The sequence below is a fragment of the Erythrolamprus reginae genome, chromosome 4 (genome assembly GCF_031021105.1).
Source record: "Erythrolamprus reginae isolate rEryReg1 chromosome 4, rEryReg1.hap1, whole genome shotgun sequence".
Lineage (NCBI taxonomy): Eukaryota > Metazoa > Chordata > Lepidosauria > Squamata > Dipsadidae > Erythrolamprus > Erythrolamprus reginae.
Window position 1 is genome coordinate 97,143,306 of NC_091953.1, and position 23,625 is coordinate 97,166,930.

The following is a 23,625-nucleotide window of genomic DNA, read 5'->3' on the forward strand; positions in this document are numbered from 1 at the left end:
GGCCTTCCTACAAATGTGCCAGAATATTTTAAAAAATGCTTTAATAAACAACCAACTAAATAAATATGCTTTATCTATTTAAAGAGAAAGATTGTATTCTGCAACCTTCAACTGACAAGAAATAATTTTCTCTTACCGGGCTTCATAACTGCAAGATGCAATTTCTGCCATTGATGACACAGAAATATCAGAATCACTTTTACTCAATTCAATAGAATCTTGATTATCATCATCCGTTGAGTCAGCATCATCAATTTCTATGTGAAAATAATTTTATTAAGTCATTGTTTACATTTAAAATTGAATTTGATTTACAGGAATTAAAATGTTACCTAAGAAAAATACTTTGTACTGTATATGTAAAAATCTGTAACAGGGTATATAATCTTAATGTACTTTAAAACTTGATAGTTGACCCATCCTTCCTTCCTTCCGCCCTCCCTCCCTCCGCATTAACAAATCAAATAATTAACAGGCTATATAACAAACCAATACCCAATAAAATATACATTGCAGAATGCAGATCAATTTGATAGTTTTTGATATTTATCTTCATATTTAATGTACTGTATTTGTACAGCTACAATATGTCTCACTACAGGAAATTCATAACATATGCTTGACAGCAAATGCTACTGCAAATACTATTAGATAAACATATCTATTACTTATGACAATTCCATGCATATGGAATCTTTTGCATGCTGTTGTTGACTACATCCAAGCAAAAGTCTGTCAATTACCGTAACTCTGGAACCAGTAATAGCAATATCACTTCTGGGTCCTCATTTTACCAACCTCAAAAGGATGGAAGGCTGAGTCCACCTTGAGCCTGAGAATCGAACTATTGGTGGCAGAATTAGCGACATTACTGTATTCTACCCATGCAGCATTTTTAATTTCCCACAATTGTTTTTCTGTAGCAGGACTCAAATTGTTACTATTTATTTATTATAATTTATTAATTGGATTTATATGCCGCCCCTCTAAGTATCTTAGTTACTGTTATATGGTGCCTCTCTAAGTATCTTATTTACTGTTAAGAAAGAAGTGTTTCTAAATCTACTCATTTTAAGTCTGGTTTATAAATAAATCTGCAGTATTTTACAAATTAATTTGGTATATACTTCGTAACATTTAACTAGATCTACTTCCAAACAGGTATGTAAAAGATTGTGACACAACAAATATGGTAGAGTTTGATATAACAAAGTTTCTTCCTGAAATGAGAAATATTCTTTCCCCTTTTGAATTGAAAAAATCATTCTTTAAAAAATGATACACATATTAATCAAAAGAACTTTTTAAAATGCTTTAATGAAAATGGAAATAAATCTAAAATGTGTTATTAAAGTAACAAAAATATGCCAGTTTCATAGGTAATGCACATCCACTTAAGCAGACTAGCAAATCAGAATGTTTCAATGATTTCCTTTGATAGTACGATGTATATCTTAGTTATTATTTCTCCCAAATACAAATATTTTATAAAGCCATTAAACATCCTTTTTGCTGTTATGTTCTGCTCAAATCAGGCAAAATTATGGAGAAATAATAAGGAATATTCCTGGGCTATAGTATGCAAAATCAAGGGAGGTTTCTGTTCCTATATAGGTAAATATTGTGAGAAACATGCACATTTATAGTTACTTCTTGCTAGAAAAATGTAATGGACGCAAACGTTCTCCCCTCACCCACTTCCTGCCTCATGTAAAGTACAAAGGAAGTCCTACTGTAGCATTGTAATATTTTTTAAAAGAAAAAAGTGGTAATTTGGATTAATTTACACATAAACACACACCATGAAGAGTTATGGTTTCTCCTCTTCAGTACTTCTGAAGGTTGCCAAAAAAATACAGAATGAATTGAATTTGAAATTTATGGTGCACTTATTTTCACAAATGATACTCAAGATAAAGAATGTAGTGGATGAGAAAAGTGGGAGACGGAACATGGACAAGCTGCTATCTTTGATAATTCATCACTATCATTCGGACGACAGTGTCATTCAAGTTGTCCAACATATCTGCAAGTGCAAATTAGAGCAAATTATGCCCTGAACAACAAGAACAATGTCCTTAGTCCATCTGTTTCTCTGCCCTGGCATTAGATGATGTCATCATCTTGTCTATCTTCATGACTTCGATGGGCTCCTCCACAGTGCAGCACAGCAGATCCCCCCTTAAGTTGATGAAGTCACTTCATGTAATTCAGGGGCAATGGAAGACACATTTTTCTCACTGGAAGGCAAGGTAGAGAACCTCTCATCAAAAGTTGGGAAACTAGACAGACGCATGGTGAATGTGGAGCAACGGATGGAGAAATCAGAGGCCAGGACCAAGTCTGTGAAAAAGAAATCGCTGAGAATAAATCTGTATCTAAAGTGTGATTTAAAAAAAATGTTGCTCTCTAGAATGAGAATCGAAGATATTGGGCTTGAGAATACTTGCAGATGTGAATAAGGCAATAACTCATTAGTTATGTATGTTTAATTCCTTCTGTCCTTGTGTCAGATTTTGACAACACATTCTAATTATTGTACCTGCCCTTAAAGATATACTCCAAGATAGAAGTGTAGAGAAGAATGCCATCAAATGCAATTGATGTATAAAAACTATTAAAGATCGAATCCTGGATTTCTTTATGAAAATCCATTTGTCCGAAAAGAGGCAATATAAGCAAGGACAATCCTCAGTGAATAAGCAGTTTTTAAAGATGGGGCTGATGTTGCAGACACCTGAATCAATCAAGTTACACTAAGAAATTCACTGACCTTTAAAACAACTTTATCTAGTAATTATAGAGAAGATCACCAGAACAAAAGTATGGAGAATATGACGTACTGATAAATGATATCTGTTCTCTAGCAGAACATGATTAGTAATGCACAATAAATTAAGGGTTAGATTTATTTCATATTTTCACTGTTGTATGTAGATGATTTATTAGAGTGGAATTCGTCAGTATGCTAAACACATTTGAACATATGCCCATCCAAAGCTTTTATTTTGTTTCAGTGCCTACCATCCTATATAACATATACTGCCAATCAAGTATTCCACAGTGCAATAAATTCTCAAATTTCTCACTTTTCCCTAACAGCTAGCATGCTATAATACCTACAAGTAAATATACACTGCAAAAAATGCAGGCCTTATGGAAAAAATATGCAGTTAAAAAAATTGAATTATCTACCTCAAAAGATTTTTTAAAAACACACACCACATGACAGTATTTGCTTAGAAAAGAAAAAAATGTGAGCCTAAATTATCAAGAATTTTATTCTCCACTATATGAATGGGGAGAGATAATTTTATTTTTTTTATTTTCCTTCTGGGAAATGCAAGTCTATAAAACAGCATGCATCACCACAGAAATCCCTTGGTATACAAGAATCTTTGAACAATGCCTTATACAGGACACTTTGTTCTATTTTATAACATGGAGCCTGTTAATTCAGAAATGAACTACTCCTGACCCTACATTATTAAGATAACACTAATTTTATGTCTTCTATGATAGAATTTATTAAGTAAGATGAAGAAAAATGGAAATGCAGGTAGAGTGAGGCTTTCGTGGCACTACAAAAATTATACTACATTAATTATGCCAGATACTAGCTCAAGTTGGTATGAAAAGGAATCTATTCTAAGACAAGATAGAATAGAATCACAGAAATCTCTAAGATTCAGAGAGACACAAACATATTTCAGTGTTTGATTATTTTGCTCTGTTAAAACTGGGTCTTATCTATTTATAATAGATATAGGGTTATCCATCTTAAATAGAACAACTCTGGGCAGCTCACAACATATAAAAGTGACAAAAAAAGTTAAAAGCATCATGTACAATAACCAAGTTACCATAACACTCCTATCCAAATATACATGAACTGGATTCAGTTCCCATCCAAGCCCAATGCCTGAATGAAAGGCCAAGTCTTAATGGTCTTCAGCCTTCCAGATGTCTAAGAGAATGGATCTCAGGGAGGTCCCCACCCCCAATAGGGCAGCATCTGCTACACAGAAGTCCAGCCTCCAAATGCTAACACAGCGGGTGCTCACCACGCTATATTTGAGCTTTGGGACAGGAAAACATCCTTAGTGTGAGACATTCCTGTAAGTAAGCTGGACCCATGCGTTATAAGGCTTCAAAGGTTATAATATCTTGAATTGCACCTGGAAAGAAAATGTTTGGGCAATAAGTAGTTGAAGTGCAGTCATTGAAGTGCTGCATCTCACTATTACACAGTCCATATAGGAACATTCATTCCAAGACTCTTAGTGCGTCTTCACTTCAGGCCATGACTAACACCTCTAGAAAATCATGTACTAGCACTAAAGGAATATTGATGAGTTCCCTCTAAAACCCTAGTGGGTCAGTCTCCTGGGGTGAGATTATCAATTTAGCCTTCTTCCTTGCAATGGGAAGTTTCAGGAACTTCAGGACCACAGGAAGTAATCTGTCCAGGGCAAGAAATTGATGTAACACCCATCAACACCTGATCATATTCCAATTCCCACAACAAGAAAATCAAATGTGGGCCTCTCTTAAGTCATTTTTAACTCTGGGAGAAGAATACAGAATGATGACCCAAGGACTATCAGGTTAGGGAAATTCACTGCCATTTCAATCACAGAATCAAGAATTTCAAGTAGGAATATTGTTACATAGAAGGGAGGGATAGGCAAGAAGCAATCTTGGCCAAATTCACAAACAAGGCTTCATATGTCTGCTGCAGCATCTTTCAAGGCTAACAGAAACCCCCAATACAGCAGTTGCATCACCATCCATTCCTGCACTCATGGCTGATACTGCAAGATTGATACTGGTGCTATGAAGTGTGAGTTGAGGCTACACAGGTTTGCTGCAGTGAGGGTGTCAAGACTGACTCAAACTTTCACCTATATTCTGCTTTGCTCGCAACTTGACAAAGAATATGGTGGTGGTGGATTGGAATGCAAGAATGAGGGGAATGGCATCCAAGCATCATCAGTTCCCATGAGACATTACTCCCCGCCCAAGGACACCCAGAGCAGATGTCACAGCGTGGCCGGCTGGTTCTCATAATAAAATGAATAGAAGTAATTGGTAGACATAATGGACTATGGGTGGTCCATGCAGAAAGGGGAAATAATTATGTATGCTTTTGTGCAGGAAGCCAGGGCTAGTTTGCGTCTTCTATACCAATGTGGATTATTCAGTAAAGTTTATACTCTTGGTAAAAATAAAGTCCCAGGAGTTTCTTTTTCTAGATTTCCCAACCAGACTGTTGACATTAAACCAGCTCTTATGGATAGCTGGCACTACTGGGGCTTGCTATAGAACTGGGCTTGCTATGGCACTCTGGCTGGTGCTGGGCCTAAAATAGAGAACTGAAGCAGTGGTAGCAGACTAAGACTGCTGAAGGCTACCACCCTGAGGAGTGCTGCCTCATGTCTTGTGCTGAGGCAGGCCCAACAATTCCTAGTGCCCACCTGTAGCACTTGCCCAGTTGGCTCAGGGATTTCACCTGCCGCCCAACTTGCCTGGAGGTTCTGCTTCTTCCCACATCATAGTCACAGAAGGTCTTAATAGTCCACGTAACAGCAACCAGGACTGCCTGAATTTGAGTAAGTAAGTAGTGAAGTCACGAGATGTCATGCATTATGACAGCCTCACAGTGATGGAAATCCTGATCCCAATTGCCATTGTAACTCAAGGATTATCTGTAGTTTCAACAGAATTGGCTGGAAATGTTTATTTTATTGCTTAAAATACAACCCTTAAAATATAAATTGTTACCAGATTTAGTAAAAGCAAAACATTTAGATCTAGTGCAAAACTATGAAAACATGAATACGACAGCTGAAATCTGGCCACACAGTTTTCCGTCATTTTCAATTTTGAACAAGGCACATTCAATGTAAATAAAACAAAGAGCATCCCCAAAAGTTCCAAATGCAGAAAAAACAAAGCAAACACTGGAATATCTTTGATATGTGATGTGGCCCTGCTTGTATAATACTATCATCTCTTAACGGGGGTGGGGGGGTACAAACCAAAAAGCCCCACATCCCAATTATTACAGCTTTTGTTTACATAACTCTTTGTACTCTTGTCTTGAAGATCCCAAATACATATCTTGCAATAGATCATACAGTAATGGGATTAGAGTAATATCAAATAAAATTGCTTTCATATAATTTCCTATAATCTTGCTTCTATATTTACAATGCTGGAAAAAAATGGATGAAGCTTGATTTTGCTATTAGAGATTTCTTATTTTAAAAAATATTCTTAACTCACTAATTCTACAAAGGAAAAAATCTATAAGATTTATTGATAGAAAAATATATACAAAGATCAGAACATCTAGCATTCAATTTTAACAACGTTTCCAAAAAGTTAATTTGAAAGTATGAAAATAGACCATCTGAAGTGTTTTGTTCGTAACACCTGGCATTCAAAGATATACTGAATCTAATATATAGGGTAATAGTAATTGATATACACATTCTGCAGAAAAAGTTTAATCCATGGTTAAATTCATTTAAATTAGTGCCAGCTGTGTTAACATATAAATCATTCTGTGATGTTGTGGTTGTATTGCTTTCTATAGCCCTGATGGCGAACCTGTGGCATGCAGAGCGCTCTCTGTGGGCACATCAGTCATTGTCCCAGCCCAGCTTCCACCTCCCACCGGCCAGCTGGTCTTTGGGTCTCTGCTGTACATGCTTGGGGGCAGGCCTTCCCCAATCACCTCCCCAGGTGCCCCTCCATGACAAGAATGGAGGAGAAAGCTAGGACGCGCTGGGAGGAAGAAATACAAAGATCTGGGACAGCATGAAAAGCAGGAGAAAGCTAGGAGTGCTGCTGGTGGTGGTGCTGGAAAAATGAAAAGATATGGTTCAGCATGGAAGGCAGGAAGGCAGAAGAAAGGTAGCGCTGGGTGTGTGTGGAGAAATGCAAAGATATGGTTCGGCACGGAAGGCAGGAGAAAGCTAGGAGTGCGGGGTTGTGGAGAAATGTAAAAGTACGGTTCAGCATGGAAGGCAGGAGAAAGCTAGGAGCATTGGGGGAATGGAGCAATGCAAATACTGTATATGGTTCGACACAGAAGGCAGGAGAAAGCTAGGAGTGCTGGGAGGTGGAGAAGTGTAGCGCACAAGCCTGGCTGGTGGAAGAGCTGCCTGCTACACCCTTCAAGAGCAGCCGTGCTTGGAGACCATCATGCCCTGAAAGTGAAGCATGATCTCAATTCCTTCTGAGGCAGAGAAGAGGGCAAATGTGTGGCAGGCGCCCTGAGTCTCCGCAGAAACCAAGAGGCAGGCCCAAAAGGTTCAGGTGAAGACTTTTAGTTTTCTGCCTTGCAGAAGCAGAGATGGGCAGGAGACATGAGAGCATACAGCACTCTAGCGCAGCAGTCTCCCTAGGGCTGCCCACCTGCTCTCCCCTCCAACCTCACCCCCCTTCCCACCCTGTTTGTAGTACCAAGAAGCTTAAGGGAGGCTGATATAGAACATCATTGTTCTATATAGCTTGGTACATGAGGGGGAAAAAACTTTGAACCTTAATTTTTCTCTATATTATCCAAGGTTCAACAGATATTGTATAACAGTGGTTCTCAACCTGGGGGTCGGGGCCCCTTTAGGGGTCGAATGAATGTTTCACAGGGGTCACCTAAGATCATAGGAAAAAACAAATTTCCCATGGTGTTAGGAACTAAAGATTCTATTCTGCACCTTGAAACATATTTTTACAATACGAGCAATCAGGCGTTTACAGTGGGAATGTCCCTCTGATCTTCCTGCCAATCAGCTTAAAGCTCTGTTGGGAGAATTGGGGCTAGACTTATGGTTGTGGGTCACCACAAAATGAGGAACTATATTAAGGGGTCACGGCATTAAAAAGGTTGAGAACTACTGTTGTATAGGAAGAGGGCTGATTTGCAGACCTGCATATTGATTCTAGTTTCTATTAAAGAAGAAATATGTTTTAAAGGCAAGTCACATTTTTCTTTTCAATTTTTTTCTAGTTGTTTGCTGTTCTGAAAGTTCTTCAGAGCTTAAAAGCTTGTACACTATTTTGTACACTTTAGATTGACCTAATAAACATCTTAATAGTAATTTATAATTTAATTTTCTTTTAACTGTCAATGTCCATGGTGAGCCACAAATTTATGTGTAATTACTGATAGTAAAAAATAATAAAGACAGCCATCCTTTTTTGCATAGATGTAAGGTGTAGATTGTACACCTGCATTCCTGTCTAATCCAATATACATTTTCTAGCAATAGAATATCCCTAGTATAATGATGATACTTCATTGAGATAGTACTCTAAGATCTGAGTGATGCTGTCATGCTTTCATTCTAATGTACGGAGGCCAAGGGGGACAAAGATGGAGAAAAACGCGCTTTAATCCTACCAAGAATGAGTGGCTATGAGTTTTGATCCTCTCTGATCCTGGATCAAAGTGTTTTCTATCATTAGTTCTAGAAAGAGTTACATCCAGTGCACAGAACTTTCCTGAATTTACAGTTCTTGCTTGAGAAGCAGATGGCAACTCGGCCCAAGAGAACCTTCGTACAATTCCAGTTTTGTGTTAATTGGGAGGCCTGGTCAGGATCTCTCATACCTTAGTTACCTTTGGCGAGATCACTGCAATGTATTTACTGTAGATGAACATATGCAATATATTCCTTCATTGACAACTACACTGGATCAGAATGCAGTACAGGTAGTTATAAATGTTGAAACTCTACTACCTTTAAGCTACACTATCTCCCTTAGACAATTCAGGTACAATTCAGGGTCCTAGTAATCGCCTATAAGCCTACGTGGTACAAGTCTTGGGTGGTTTGCAGGACCACCTAAGATTATTTCCTGCCAATTCTGCATGTTTATCAAGATGGCCACATTCTAGGTCCCTTCTTTGAAACAATGTTGCTTGCTCTTTGGACAACTGAAATTCAGTTGACCCAACCTTGTCAATCTTCAGGAAGGCTTTAAAACTTGTTTACTTTGGGAGATGGAATGTATGCTAATGACTTTGTATGCCATTAGTATATCAATTTTTTTGCTTTGTTTTCTTGATATTTTGGGTTTTAATTGCAATTTGTTTTTTCCTTTGATTTTATTGATGCACACAGTTTAGAGTCATGACATGCATGCTAAGTAGCCATGTAAATGTTTTAAATAAATAAAATGGATGACACAACAATTTATCAATCTGGAAACATCCAATTATTTCTGTTACACTCCCCCTCCCCAGGAATAAGTAAACATTTTGCGCCCCTTCCCCAATTTTCCACCAGGGTGATGTTTGCAATATTCAGCATGTTTTCACTTAAAAAACTCAAGCATCTTATCAGTATGATTGAGATGTTTAAGTGACACCTTAATTTATCTGGCTTCATACTGTCCACTGACAATATTTTTAGGCAGAATAAACATAATGGTCTTTCCTCGTCTCCCACTGCATTCACAGTGAAGCCAAGGGCTACATATGCTTCATCATTTTTCTTTATCTTAGCTTTTGGGAGACTTACTTTTGTTTCATTATCTCCGTCTCTCTCCTCCTTTCTTTTCATCCCCGTTAAATATTTTTCCAAACCTCTTAAGGGTTTATTATCTGTACTTCATATCTCATGCTCTGTGCTGTGTGCTATTGTTCAAGGGGAAAAATAACCCTACTTCCTGCAACAAAAAAAGCACGTTCCTTGCCCCCCCACAGCATCACTCTGCAGCCCCACCGGGGGGCTCGCCCCACTATTTGAAAAGCACGGATCTAAAGCATGGCTATTGCTACTGAAGTTCTCACAATGAATTTTCTTTCTTTCTAACTGAAACGTTCTCATTGATAGTAGCATAATTGAAAAGAGTTCTACCCTCAATTTTTCTCAAAATAGATAGTATATTTTCATAGTTTTAAAAATATAACATTTATTTAAAAGTATATTATAATACTAGTAATTTGGGTAGTATAAATGACAAACCATAAATTCAACAGTATTTCTTTTTGAAATTTCAAAAACTACAGATTTGTACCTGTTCTGCCTTTCAACAATTTATTGTGATAATATTGCCTTTCTAGTTGTGGATTTGCACCAGGACGTAACAATGCTTTTCCTGATCCTCGGTTACTTGTAACAGCCACTGGTTTTCCTGCAGATTACAATGAAAATGTAAGATAAATCACACTGTATCCATTTTTACAAAACTGAAAATATTCAGTTTGTTTCTGTTTTATAGATCTAAATTTGCCCAGATTTGCCTGTTGCACCAGTTGCGGCCCTATTTGGACCGGGAGTCACTGCTCATAGTCACTCATGCCCTCATCACCTCGAGGTTCGACTACTGTAACGCTCTCTACATGGGGCTACCTTTGAAGAGTGTTTGGAAACTCCAGATCGTGCAGAATGCAGCTGCGAGAGCAATCATGGGCTTCCCTAAGTATGCCCATTTACACCAACACTCCGCAGTCTGCATTGGTTGCCGATCAGTTTCCGGTCACAATTCAAAATGTAGGTAATGACTTATAAAGCCCTTCATGGCATTGGACCAGAATATCTCCGGTATCGCCTTCTGCCGCACGGATCCCAGCAACCAGTTAAGTCCCACAGAGTTGGCCTTCTCTGGGTCCCGTCGACTAAACAATGTCGTTTGGCAGGACCCAGGGGAAGAGCCTTCTCTGTGGCGGCCCCGACCCTCTGGAACCAACTCCCCCCAGAGATCAGAATTGCCCCCACCCTCCTCGCCTTTCGTAAGCTTCTTCCCCCTAGGCCTGTACAATTTATGCATGGTATGTTTGAGTGTATGTTCGGTTCTTTTAAAGAAGGGTCTTTTAATTATTTTAAATATTAGATTTGTTATATGTTGTTTTATTATTGTTGTTAGCCACCCCGAGTCTAAGAAGAAGGGCGGCATAAAAATCAAATAAACAAACAAATAAACAAACAAACAAATAAATAAACATATAAATAAATTATTCATTTTAGTATTACTTAGAAAATTTATATGGCTGCCAAACCAGTGAGTTTGCCAACAAAATATAAAAAATATTATAAAAACAGCAACATACACTGAAAAAATGTAATGTAATAGGATACATTTCACAAGTCCCCCAAACACATATATCTCTAATTGTCTGTGCTTATTCCAAAGGGAAAACTCAGATTTTCATAGCTTTTTAGAAAGCTGGCAGATTCAAAATCTCTTGGGGAGGCTGTTCAATATGGCAGGGGTAGAAGTAGAGAAAACACATCTGTGGGTCCTGAAGGCAATATTATTTTATAGAAGAGACTGCAAAATCCTCACCATGTGACAGAAACTATCTGAAGCAAAGTGGTTCCAGAAGTAATCTATTCTTGCATCACTGGAGGTTTTAAAGAAAAGACTGGACAGCCACCTGTCTGAAATGATATAGGGTCTCCTGCTTGAGCAGGGGGTTGGAGTAGAAGACCTCCAAAGTCCCCTCCAGCTCTATTCTGATTATTAAGTATCTATGCAGACTTTGAACATTAATTTTTTTAAAATGAACGTCTGTTTAAATGAACATATGATCTAGATATTAATACAAACCTTTTAGTTCTGGTCTATCTCGGATACCAACTGATACAAAGAAGCAGTCCATATCCACATGCATTATGCAACACTGATGTTTGGCTGAATTCAAGAAGGATGTACTCTCTAGTAAAAGAATAGTAAATAGACAATTTAGTTCTGCCTAAACAACTATCCATTGTTTCTAGTAAAATTAAAAATTTAATCTTAAAACTTATTTCTTGATTCTTTATTACCCTTTAGTAAAATATAAAAGAAACATCAAATTGTAGAAAACTTCAAATTGCCTAACATATCCCACTTTATCTTCAGTTACCTTTTTATGCTATACACACCAATTCTGAAATATTTATATTCCTACCAAAACAATCATACCAAGAGAAATATAGCTAACCAGAATATCAATTATTTCACTGAAAAACAAATAAGTGACAACTTTTAAAATAAAAATAATAATCTTTTTTTACCTAAGTCAGCATTATTTACTGAAGATTGTCCTGCTTTCATTTTTTTAAACTTTTCTCTTCCTGGGAAGCTAGCATTATTTTGTTTCTGTATTGAGTTGATAAACTCTGTAAATTCACATTTCCACATAGATATGTGATGTAATCTTGAATGAGAATAAAAATCTGAAATGAAATTGCCATTAGAAGGTTTGGAAAAAGGTGAATAATCTTCCTTACTAGGAGCAGGTATTGAAGTAGTGCTTTTTGTGCTTGAAGGCCCCTGAACAGTACAGTGATGAGCACCATTTATTTTAATATTACTGTGCAAAGATGAAAAAGATGAATTACTCATAGTCCTGTGCGTGTTTCTTAAAAGTTCAGTACTTCTGTTGCTTTGTTGCAAATATTGCGTAGAGCAGTCTCTGAAATCAGTGCTTTCTTTCAATTCTTCTTGCACAGGAGACAATCTGCTTATAACACCTTTGTCAAAGTGTAGCAAACTATCCTGCATCTTTAAGGCACTGTTGGAACTATGACTATGTCCATTAAAAATGGAAAAGTTGTCTCTCTGATGTATTCCGTTCTGTTTGCTTCTGGAAAGAGTTTGCTCCAACTCCAACAATCTTGCAGTTTCAGCTTCTTTCTTTGATTTACTCACTCCATTTGTTTTCATTTCATTTTCTCCTTCATGCTTCTTTTCAAGTCTATTTCTAAAATCAAGAACATGGATAAAACAAATACATAAGACAAATGATTTCTCCTTTTTGTTGTATTACTTTAGCCATCCAGAGTCTTTGTAGAGGGGTGGCATACAAGTCTAATAAATTATTATTATTATTATTATTATACTTTTATATGAAGTCTAATAACTATACTCAGAGAACTTGTATAATATTTTCTACATTTGAGGCATTTTCCAAATAGTTTAATTTTGTTATACATCTTCATGCTTTCAATATCTGTACATTATACTGTACACATTTTCTTTCATCGTGGAATATTACAGAAAATGTTAGCAGCACTGACATTAAAAATCTTACAAGCCTATATTTTGATTCCAAGAATTCTGATGATATGCAAGCTCACTGGTATACCTAGTTACTTGATACATTCAGATCTAAGAGTACCCAGTCTATTGCTAAATAGACATTTGACAGATACTATTCTATTCCCTGAACTGTCATATGCTATAAATTAAAGAAAGTAAGTTCAAGATTTAATTATTTGGTGTATTCTCTAAACCTAAATTAGAGATCTTTTCCAGTATCCTGGCATAAGTAAATAAAATATAAGGAAAAGCATTCAACAAAGGATGGGCTCAATTGAACATGGGTGAGAGCTACTACTGTATTAAGATTTACATTGCAGCAGTAAGGGTAGCAAAGCAGCAATACTTCTCCATTCTTATTGCATCTGCAGATTGTTTCCCTGTAGCTGTTTTAGATATGGATCCTCATTAGGAATTAACTCTAATCTTTTGCAGGTTGTGTGGAAGAAATTGCAAATTTGTGGATAAAATTGCTCAGATTCACTCCCAGTTGGACTCTGATCTTGTCACAGGTCTAGAAGAGATGTTTGGAAAAGAGTCTTACTCAGTTATCTGGCAATGTTTTGAATCTGTTGAACCTGAGAAAATGGATGGGTCCTTAGAATTGTGAGCCCAGTTACCTTTAATTCCATGCCCTGCCTGGCTCTGTGAAAGAAAGAGCCTGAGGGTTGTTGTGTGAGTGAACTCTGGCAGTGATGAATTCTTCTTGGGGTAGGGGATTGTTGCTATATCTTAAAGAAATACCAAATTATATATCTCCATCCTTGGTCAATTAAATAATGCAATGGAGGTTGTGAAGCCTGGGCAATGAGCATGTGGCAGTCATGGCCAGGAGGGCCTTCGATAGCTTCATCCTGTGCACCACTAGGCTCATTCCATGACTGGCAGACCCTGCTTAGTTACTCATGCTTTAATCACCTCCAGATTGGCCTACTGCAATGTGGCCTACAAGATGTTGTCCTTGAGGAGTATCCAAAAACTTCAACTGGTACAGAATGCAGCAGCGCAAGCGATTACATCGCTCCTACAACAGTCAGATTACTTTTCTGTTTTGCAAGCTGCATTGATTGTCAATTTGTTTTCAGGTCCAATAAAAAGTACTGTACTGGTTTTAATCTTAGTCCCTTCATGGCAAGGGCTAGGCTATCTGAGAGCCTGTCTCTCCCTGATTATTTCAGCTTGTCCTACTAGATCTGGCAGAGATGATATGCTGGGGGTACATCAGCTAGAGCTACATTTGGTGGGTCCTAGGAGTTGTGCTTTCTTTGTCATGGTACTTATCTTATGGAACATTCCTCCCCCCCCAAATTAAATTAGTTCCATTTTTTTTGGTCAACAAGACCTGATTATGTTATCAGGTCTGAGACTACAGGGAAATATAGATTTGTTTAGATGGCTTAATTGTTGAGGTTGCCATATTTATCTCTTCTCACCAAGGAGTTTATTTTTATTAATTAATTAATTAGAGTTGAAAGGGATCTTGAAGGTCATCAAGTCCAACCCCCTGCCTAAGCATGAAATCCTACAGCACCCCTGCCAAATGACAGTCCAATCTCCTCTTGAAAATGTCCAGAGTTCGGGAGTTCACAACCTCCGCTGGCAGGCTGTTCCACTGGTTGATCGCTCTGACCGTCAGGAAGTTTATATGATTTATTTCTTAATATAAATGTCTATATTTTTTTGTATTTCTTGTTTGTATATTTAAAGTTTTTATCTATAGTTGTGCCCCACTTGAGTCAATGACAAAGGAGCTTTACATCTTCCTAAGGAAATATCATAAGCCTGAAACACTTTAGAGCAATGGTTCTCAACCTTTCTAATGCTGCGACCCCTTAATACAGTTCCTCATGTTGTGGTGACCCCCAAACATAAGTCCAGCATCAATTCTCCCAACAGAGCTTTAAGCTGATTGACAGAAAGGTCAGAGGGACATTTCCACTGTAAATGTCTGATTGGTCGGATTGTAAAAATATGTTCCAATGCGCCACAATAGAAGCTTTAGTTCCTAACACCATGGGAAATTTGTCTTTACACATGGCCTTAGGTGACCCCTGTGAAATGATATTCAACCCTCAAAGGGTCCCGATCCCCAGGTTGAGAACCACTGTTTTAGAGTAACAAATTATTTTCTGAGGAGTTTCAGTTTTACCTAATGAAATACCAATAATCTTATTAAATCGGAAGACCGGAAGCATCACAGCAATACTGTCTGGAAATAACTAGCTCTGATGAATCCAGCGAAATTCCAGGCTGACAAACCCGGAATCTTCAGATCAAAATCTGTCCTGGAAGGACAAAGAAGAAGGAAAGGCATCTCTGAAGACCAAGAGTAATAGGCAAATCCCTCAAAGGTCACAGATAAAGCTCTCTGAACCAATGGGGGTGGGGGATAGTGGCCATGTGCTGGGGCAACTGGAATAAGATTTATGCAGGAATAGTGAACTGAGTGGAGTATCGACATCATGTAAGTGATTGGCCAATATATATTAAAGAAAAAAATTGTTTAAAGAACTTGGAACTTATCCCAGAGAAGAATAGCTGATTTTTAAACACAAGCCCAAAATGGAGATTGAGACTATTAAAGCATTTTGAGAAAAAATCAAAAAGTAAGCAGTTGTTTAAGAAGACTGGAAGTAATATTAAATTTGGAGTATTAAAAGGGGAACACAGAAAAATGCAAAACAAAGTTTAAAACATAGACTTATTTGGAGAGTTTTTTATTTTCTCTTTGTAGTTCTGTGGATTGGAGTTGCGGAGTGAGACATCTACTGGCAGGAAAAAAAGTGCAACAAATAACACCTTTGTTTTTTAAATACCGTAGTGTCCTTGAATTACAAGTTGTGCAAAATCTTAGGGAGGACTTGTTTGGTTTTGAGAGCTTCGATCCAGGCAACAGGTGGTAGATTTGCAGAACTTTAAAATGAAGTTAGAACATTGTGGAAATAACAAAATGTCCCAGGAAGTAATTGAAATGATGAATGAACTGAAATAAATGATTAAAATGGCACATGGACTATTTAAGCTTGATGAATCAGAAAATATTCTGGAATACACCCAAGAGAATAAAGAAACCATGAAAGAAATAAAAGGACTCAGCATTAAAGAAAAAAATTCTGAAATTAAAATTTCAATTAAAGAAATGAAAAGGGGAAGAGAGTAGGTTCAAACAGGATAAGGGGAAAGGAAAAGAGAAGGGATTAGATAGGATCTTAAGGCAGAACAGATATAATAATTATAAAATTAAGAAAAATAAGAGAATGTGAAGATAAAAGGGAAATACTGTACTAAGAAGTGGAGTGTATGGGAGACTAAATGAAAAAGGAATAAAGAAGAAAAATGGGAAATATGATATGTCTAAGTAGACTGTGTTAAGATTACCAGTAGCTATGGCAAATCAAAATGCTGACATTGTAATGCATATCCTACTTCTATGAATTTGTATCTTTATATCTGGTTTCATCATTATTCACTCATCCTTGGACTGCCTGATTCTATACAGCCATTATGATAGCTTACAAACTAAAGTGTCTCAAATTACGCATTAAGCCCAAATCAAACATATGATATTATGGTTTAGTGAAGTGGTCTCCAACCTTTATGGCTTAGCAACCCGGCTGGAGGGGGAGAGGGGGAAATGGGTCATGCAAGTGATGGGCTGTGCATGTGCACGTATTTCACTCACACAAGGGAAAAACCTTTTGGAAGTGGCTTCACGCTCCTTCAGGCTTTTCCACACCAAAAACTTTTGCAAAAGGACTGAATGCCTAAAGCAGCATGAGATCCCTCCCCCAAAGCCTTTCATCCATTTGCAAAAGCTTTGCGCTGATAAAAATCCATTAGAGACACGATCTCGTGCTCCTTCAGGCTCTCTGGGACTGCCTGACCTTCCAAAATCAGGTTGGCTGTCTTGGTCAGGTAGTCTTGGTGAGTCAGCGAAATTGAGTAGGGCGCACTTGTCACACCCAAGTTATTGGTATTGAATTATACAGTAAAGCTCTTCATTATCTGACACCCAAACTTGCTGAATTGCCTACTCTAATCAAAATTGATCCAGTTTGTATCTCATAGAAAGTTGCTAGTGGTCCCCCAGTTCTATTAGTTTAGACTAATTAGCACTGTTTTTCTTCGGCAGCACCACTACTTTGGAATGGCCTTCCTTTGGAGATCAGTCTTGTTCCCTGTTGTCTTTCAGGAAGTTTCTGAAAACTGATTTCATTGTCTGTCCATACTTCTGCCCTTCCATCCACTCACTCACCCACCTCCCTACAGATAGATAGATGGCTCAAGGTTTATTCAGCATTCCATCCTTCTGAGGTCAGTAAAATGGGGACCCAGATTGTTGGGGACAATATGTTGATTCTGTATGCTTAAATATGAACCGGTATACAAGCCTAAATGCTATTGTTATCTATCTATCTATCTATCTATCTATCTATCTATCTATCTATCTATCTATCTATCATCTTTCTTTCTTTCTTCCTTTCCTTCCTTCCTTCCTTCTTTCTTGCCAGTTATGTGTTTTCATACGTGAAAACACATAATGTGAAACTCTTTTGACTGAGATAGGGTATAAGTTTAATAAATAATACATAGTTTCTAAATAGCAGAGAAATTAACAAGAGATATCATGACCAGGGCATGGATGACTAAACAGTTTTTAATGGTTTGTAGAAATCAAGGTATGAAGTAAAAGATAAAGGTTTATCCTGTCCAGTCAGAAATGAAGACACTAGGGCGATGCGCTGGTCTCCATTTGTTAGCGGAGGAAGCCAGCATCGTCCGAAGACGTTTCCGTGGTCATGTAGCCAGCACGTCTTCATATTATACACCAAGGTGAATGGAACATGCAAGAGCACTGCAACATATCTATACTAGTGCAAAGAACATATATATGTGTGTGTGTATGTATGTATGTTTGTATGTATGTATGAAATTCGGTTTTAATATGACATTGTTATTTATAATTATCTAAAAAAAATTAATGAAAACAAAAAAGTAATTATTTTTATCTTATTTATTAGATTGGTTTCTGGCTTTTTGATCAGAGATGAAAGCAGCATTTACAATACTCCATCCACCTCCCACCCCCCCATCCCTAACAACTCTGGGATAGGATGGAAAAGAATGATTCCCATGAACTTCTACAGCTGAGGGTACACTTGAATCTAGGTCTCTCTACTACAGGAACACTTTAACCATTACAACGCATTGGGTTTCAGACTTAATTCCATTGTATTTCAAACTATAATGTGAGGTATACTTTGAGATCTTCAAATAATTGAATATGCATTATCAACATAAACTCATCAACATTTTTCAACCTTAACTTAATTTCAATTATTAAATCAAAATAATTACTTACACCCTGTTGAGCCCCACAGAGATATTGCTAGGACCTGGAACTGAATCTTCAGGCTTGCATATAGTATTAAACCAGAGGCCTTTCTGAATACTCGTCTGTTTTGTGTAAAGCTGATAAGGAATATATGAAAGGAGTCGTCCAGCCTTTATGCTGTAACAGAATATTATAATTTTAATTGCTCAAAAACTTCATGAAAAAATTGTTTTTATATACAGTGGAGTATTTCCCTGTTCTGAAAGCCTTTTTAAGTGTGCATATATAAAGGATATACCGTGTTTCCCCGAAAGTAAGACAGTGTCTTACTTTCTTTTTACCCCCAAAAGCCCCACTACGTCTTACTTTCGGGGTATGTCTTACATTGGAAAAAAATTGAAAGGGTCGCGTTCCCGAAGGCATCTCCCCAGAGTCCAGAAGGGCAGCCGCGGGACAGGAGCCTCGTGAGCCCTTTTCCAAGTTCAACCTCAGGGCTCCAAGCGGCGTGCACGCATGGAGCCACAGACGCGTGTCGGGGAAGCGTGTGTCTGGAGGGGAGGAGCCGCTCTGCGCAGTTGGGCAGCCCCACCTGCTTGCCGGAAAGGAGGCAGGCGAAGGAGGGCGCAGCTCCGGCCGCTCGCCTCGGAGTTGGTCGGCCTCGCTGGCCGCTTGCAGCCGAGCCTCGGCAGGACTCGTTTGCTGCGACGAGCGCCTTCACTGCAAGCCGCCGCCCGTTCGGCTCGCTTCGGACCAGCGCTGTCCTTCGCTTTGCCAAGCCGGGGAAGAGGCGGTGGCGCTGCGGCGAGGCGAAGGCGAGGGGCGCGCGGGGAGCTTGGAAGCGACGTCATCGGGCTCCCCCGCCGGCAATACCCCCGTGTTTCCCCGAAAGTAAGTCATATGTCTTACTTTCGGGGTACGGCTTATATTAGCCGACCCCCCTGAAACCCCCGATACGTCTTACAATCGGGGAAACAGGGTATTAGAATCTATATTCAATTTTTCTTACTTTCAAAAACATATTTAGACATTTAATTGACTTTAAGTGGCATTACATTTTCTAATTACTCATGTTATTTCTTTTATACACTTTAGAAATACCCAAGATTTCAACACACTTCATCTGACTAGGAAGTATTTTCTTACACATTTATTGAAATAGCTTTTGAAAATGTATCAAAATTGTTTCACTTGTGGTTATGCCTTGAGAAACAAAAATCTTTGTGTATACAATGAAGATGCTAATTTAGCAATTTGTTTGCACTTGCATAAGTTAAAAGAAAAAAAGAGGCACAATGCAACTAAAAACTCTTCAAGGAAACTATACAAGTCAAATTGGTGCTAAGTAAAAATATGTCTAAATTCTGAACGTTGCAGTTTAAAAAATGGAAGAGGCAAGTAGCCAGTTTTAAGATTTGTGGCATTTAATTCTTTATATGATGACAGCCAGATGAGGACAGGAATGCTAAGAGAACTGCTTACTTCTTCTTCTGTGTTCCTATCCCTTAGTCTTATGATCTATCAGAGGTTGAAGAGTGAGTGAAAGTGGAAACAAAGGTGCTCCACCACAGACATTCTCTCCAAATGATTAAGGCACTGAATCTCTTCTAATCAAGTACAGTTCACCTTCTAACCTTGTCTTACAAACTTAATTGGTTCCCAGACAAGGTTCTTAAGGTGAAAGGTTTGTAAGACAAAACAATGTTTCCCATAGGAATCAATGTAAAAGCGATTAATGCGTGCAAGCCCCAAATTCACCCCTTTTGCCAGCCGAAGCACCCATTTTTGTGCTGCTGGGATTCCCCTTAGGCTCCCTTCCATGGGAAACCCCATCTCCGGACTTCTGTGTTTTTGCGATGCTGCAGGGGAATCCCACCAGGGGAATCTCAGTATCGCAAAAACAAGCGCTTCGCTGGCAACGGAAGTCCGGAGGTGAGGTTTCCCAGTGAAGGGAGCATCAGTGAAATCGCAGCATTGCAAAAACACCGAAGTCCTCGAAACCCCACTTCTGGACCTGTGTGTTTTTGCGATGCTGCGATTTCACTGAGGCTCCCCTCGCTGGGAAACCCCATCTCCAGACTTCCGTTGCCAGCAAAGCGCCCGTTTTTGCGCTGCTGGGATTTCCCTGCTGGGGAATCCCAGCAGTGTAAAAACGGGTGCTTCGCTGACAACGGAAGTCCGGAGGCGGGGCATCCCAGCGGCGGCGGCGGGTTTGTAAGGTGAAAATAGTTTGTAAGAAGAGGCAAAAAAATATTAAACCCCGGGTTTGTATCTCGAAAAGTTTGTATGACAAGGTGTTTGTAAGACAAGGTATCACTGTATCTAAAAAAGTTTCAATTTATTTTTAAACAAGGGAAATAACAACACATAAGGTTTTTCCACATTGACCTGTTATGATTTTTTTCAATTTATTTGCTTTTTATGACATCTTACAAGATCAGTATGAAAATCACATAATGAAATACATTTCTTCTAATTGTATTTACTGTAATTATTTTAAATGTTTTATTTATGTTGTTAATGTTAAATGACTCAAGTACAAGTTATTACACAATTTGTATTTATAATCCCAGATTATTCTGAAGTATTATACTGTGATAAAAGTAGCAAACATTCTGTTATACAGAAAAAGAGAATAATCAGGTTGATTTGGGAAAATGAACTAGAATATTATAATAACAGTTATCCATTATTCTTTTAGATGTACTTTCCATTTAACTTGCATTTACACTAACAAGAAATTTGGCAAAGATTCAAAAGCCAATCCATTTGCAATTAAGAAAATTGCAGAAGGATCACATTACCCAGTTTAAAAAAAGAGATAACGTTAGTGTTTGTGATTAGGTTTCTATGGGAATGGTGCAACCTTATCTGCTACATTGGGGACAGTCTCAGTGCAAATTATTTTTTTGATGATAGTATAATTCAAAATACTGCAGCAGAATTGCTTATTTTTAATAACTGTAAAATAATCTAATAAAGTTTAATGCATATGAGTTAAAGCAAAAATAAGGAAATTATTTTTATGTTTAAATACAATATGCATATTATGTAATGCTTTCTATTTAATTGTCTGTCCTTTTAATGTTTTGAAATTTCCACTGGATCTGATTGGTGCTATCAGAGTCACTAATGGTATCACTAATGAGAATAAGATCATTCAACGATAAAAACTGAAAACATTTAATATAATTCTTTAAAATAATATCAGTTTTTTAGAATGCCTGTGGTATTTTTAAATGAAATTATAAAACACATATTCAGAATATTCAAATGGGATTATCAATCTGCTCACAATTCTCTAATATTTACCTATCTACTATCCAATCTGGTCGAACAACTTTTTCTCCCTTTAGTTCCTTTATTTTGGCATTTGGAAGATTTGTAGCAATAATGTGCGTTGTTTTGGATCTAGAATAGTATATATGATATTGTCCTCCATGCAACATCATTAGTCGCCTCAATTCATCAGCAGAAGGATCTGTAATAAAAATATAAGGTATGTAAAGGTATTATTTTAAAAAATCATAAACTGAAAAACCTAGCATTATGGTTTAGAATTAAGAGCAGTTATTCATCTAACAAAATGTTACAGATAAAGTAGAATATATGCTATAGTTCAGAGATGGTGAACCTATGGCACAAGGAGCCATATCTGAGGGCATGTACAGCGTTGCCCTATGTTAGCTCCAGCACACCAGCTGACTTTCAGCCTTCTTTTCGGCTGTTTACGCTCTCCCCAAGCTTCAGGAGAGCCTCCTGAATCCTGGGGACAGCAAAAAATGGTCCAGAGGGCCAACCGGAAATTCATTTCCTAATTTCTGGTTGACCCATTTTTCGCTGTCCCCAGGCTTCAGGAGTCCGGAGGCTACAATGAGGCCTCTGTGCATGCTCTGAGGGGGAGGCAGCATGGAAGGTTGTGTGCATGCGCAGAGGGCAGTGCAGGGGTTGTGCCACATGCAGAGGGAGGGCATGGGTGTAGACATGTGCATGCGCTAATGTGCATGCACCCTTTTGGCACATGAGCCAAAGGTTTCACCATCACTGCTGTAGTTTATTGATAAATATATCAAAATATGTCAAAATAACCTCTATAACTTACTGCTTGCCTTCCATTGAGGGTCTGTATACTGCACGAGTCAAAAAAAGGGATGTGAAAATAGTTACAGCCCCCTCACATCCTGGACATAAATTGTTTCAAAATAATGCTATAGAGTACTGCAAACCAGAACAACTAGACACAAGAACAGTTTTCCCCAAACACCATTACTCTGCTAAACAAATAATTCCCTCAAAACTGTCAAACTATTCACTAAGTCTGCATTCCTGTTACTCTTCTCATTGTTCCTATCCATATCCTCTCACTTATGACTGCATGATTAAAACTTTGTCGCTTATATCCTTACGATTTACATTATTTCCCAGTATGATTTGATTGCTTATTTGTACTCTATGTCTATCATTGTTGTACATTATGATTCTTGATGAATGTATCTACATCTTTTTATGTACACTGAGAGCATATGCACCAAAGACAAATTCCTTGTGTGTCAATTCACACTTGGCCTATAAAGAATTCTATTCTATTAAAATATCCACATAGATACAGATTTCCCAATTCTACCTTCCTCAATAAAATACTAATTTTGAATAGTTGCCACAACTGTTTTTCATTAGGTTACTTTTAATATTTATTTTAATAGGTATTATTTATTCCCTACTCAATAAAATAACTACACTAAAATGCTATAATGTGGTGGATTCTTGTTCAGAATTCCAATAGACTTGCTAACCCTTTGTCCAGGATACTGCATATTCTTCTGTGTTCCTTGCAATTTTTTACTTGAAATTCAGATAACAATGCCGATTCCTTCCTTCCTTTTTCTTTCATTGCTTCAGTAACATTCAGAGTTGCCATGCTCTGAAATATTGTTAGACATATTCACTGTTAGCATATATAATGAAGATTTAAAAGAGAATGCTGTACTATGTAACAATATACAGCATTCCACTTTTCTTCTTTTTTATAACATGATAGCTTGAAAGACATTTCTATCTTCCCACAAGTCATCTGTTTTTGAAAACCTAACTAAAATATTTTTACTGGGAGTCCCACAAGAGCTGTAGTAACAACAAACTATTACACTGGGGTTACATTTTAGTCTAATTTTTCAAAGCATCTCTTTGGCCATTTCACAAATATAGTGATAGTGTCTATCAAGGCTACTATCAGGCTACTACTATCAAGGCTA

The 23,625-nt window shown here is 37.8% G+C and overlaps 1 protein-coding gene across 4 annotated transcripts in view; it reads right to left on the reverse strand.

Moving 5' to 3' along the window:
• The window catches only part of REV1 (REV1 DNA directed polymerase), a 62,612-nt gene that overhangs the window by 28,453 nt on the left and 10,534 nt on the right, over nucleotides 1-23,625 (reverse strand). For 3 of the 4 annotated variants that reach the window (XM_070750987.1, XM_070750990.1, XM_070750988.1), the window contains 6 exons: nucleotides 21,686-21,854; nucleotides 18,404-18,553; nucleotides 12,015-12,703; nucleotides 11,566-11,673; nucleotides 10,033-10,149; nucleotides 137-257 (listed from right to left, as the gene is read on the reverse strand). In XM_070750987.1, coding sequence (XP_070607088.1) covers nucleotides 137-257; nucleotides 10,033-10,149; nucleotides 11,566-11,673; nucleotides 12,015-12,703; nucleotides 18,404-18,553; nucleotides 21,686-21,854 — 1,354 coding nt within the window. Of the gene's footprint in view, nucleotides 1-136; nucleotides 258-10,032; nucleotides 10,150-11,565; nucleotides 11,674-12,014; nucleotides 12,704-18,403; nucleotides 18,554-21,685; nucleotides 21,855-23,166; nucleotides 23,295-23,625 lie in introns of all 4 variants that reach the window. The other variant, XM_070750989.1, reaches the window with a different exon arrangement.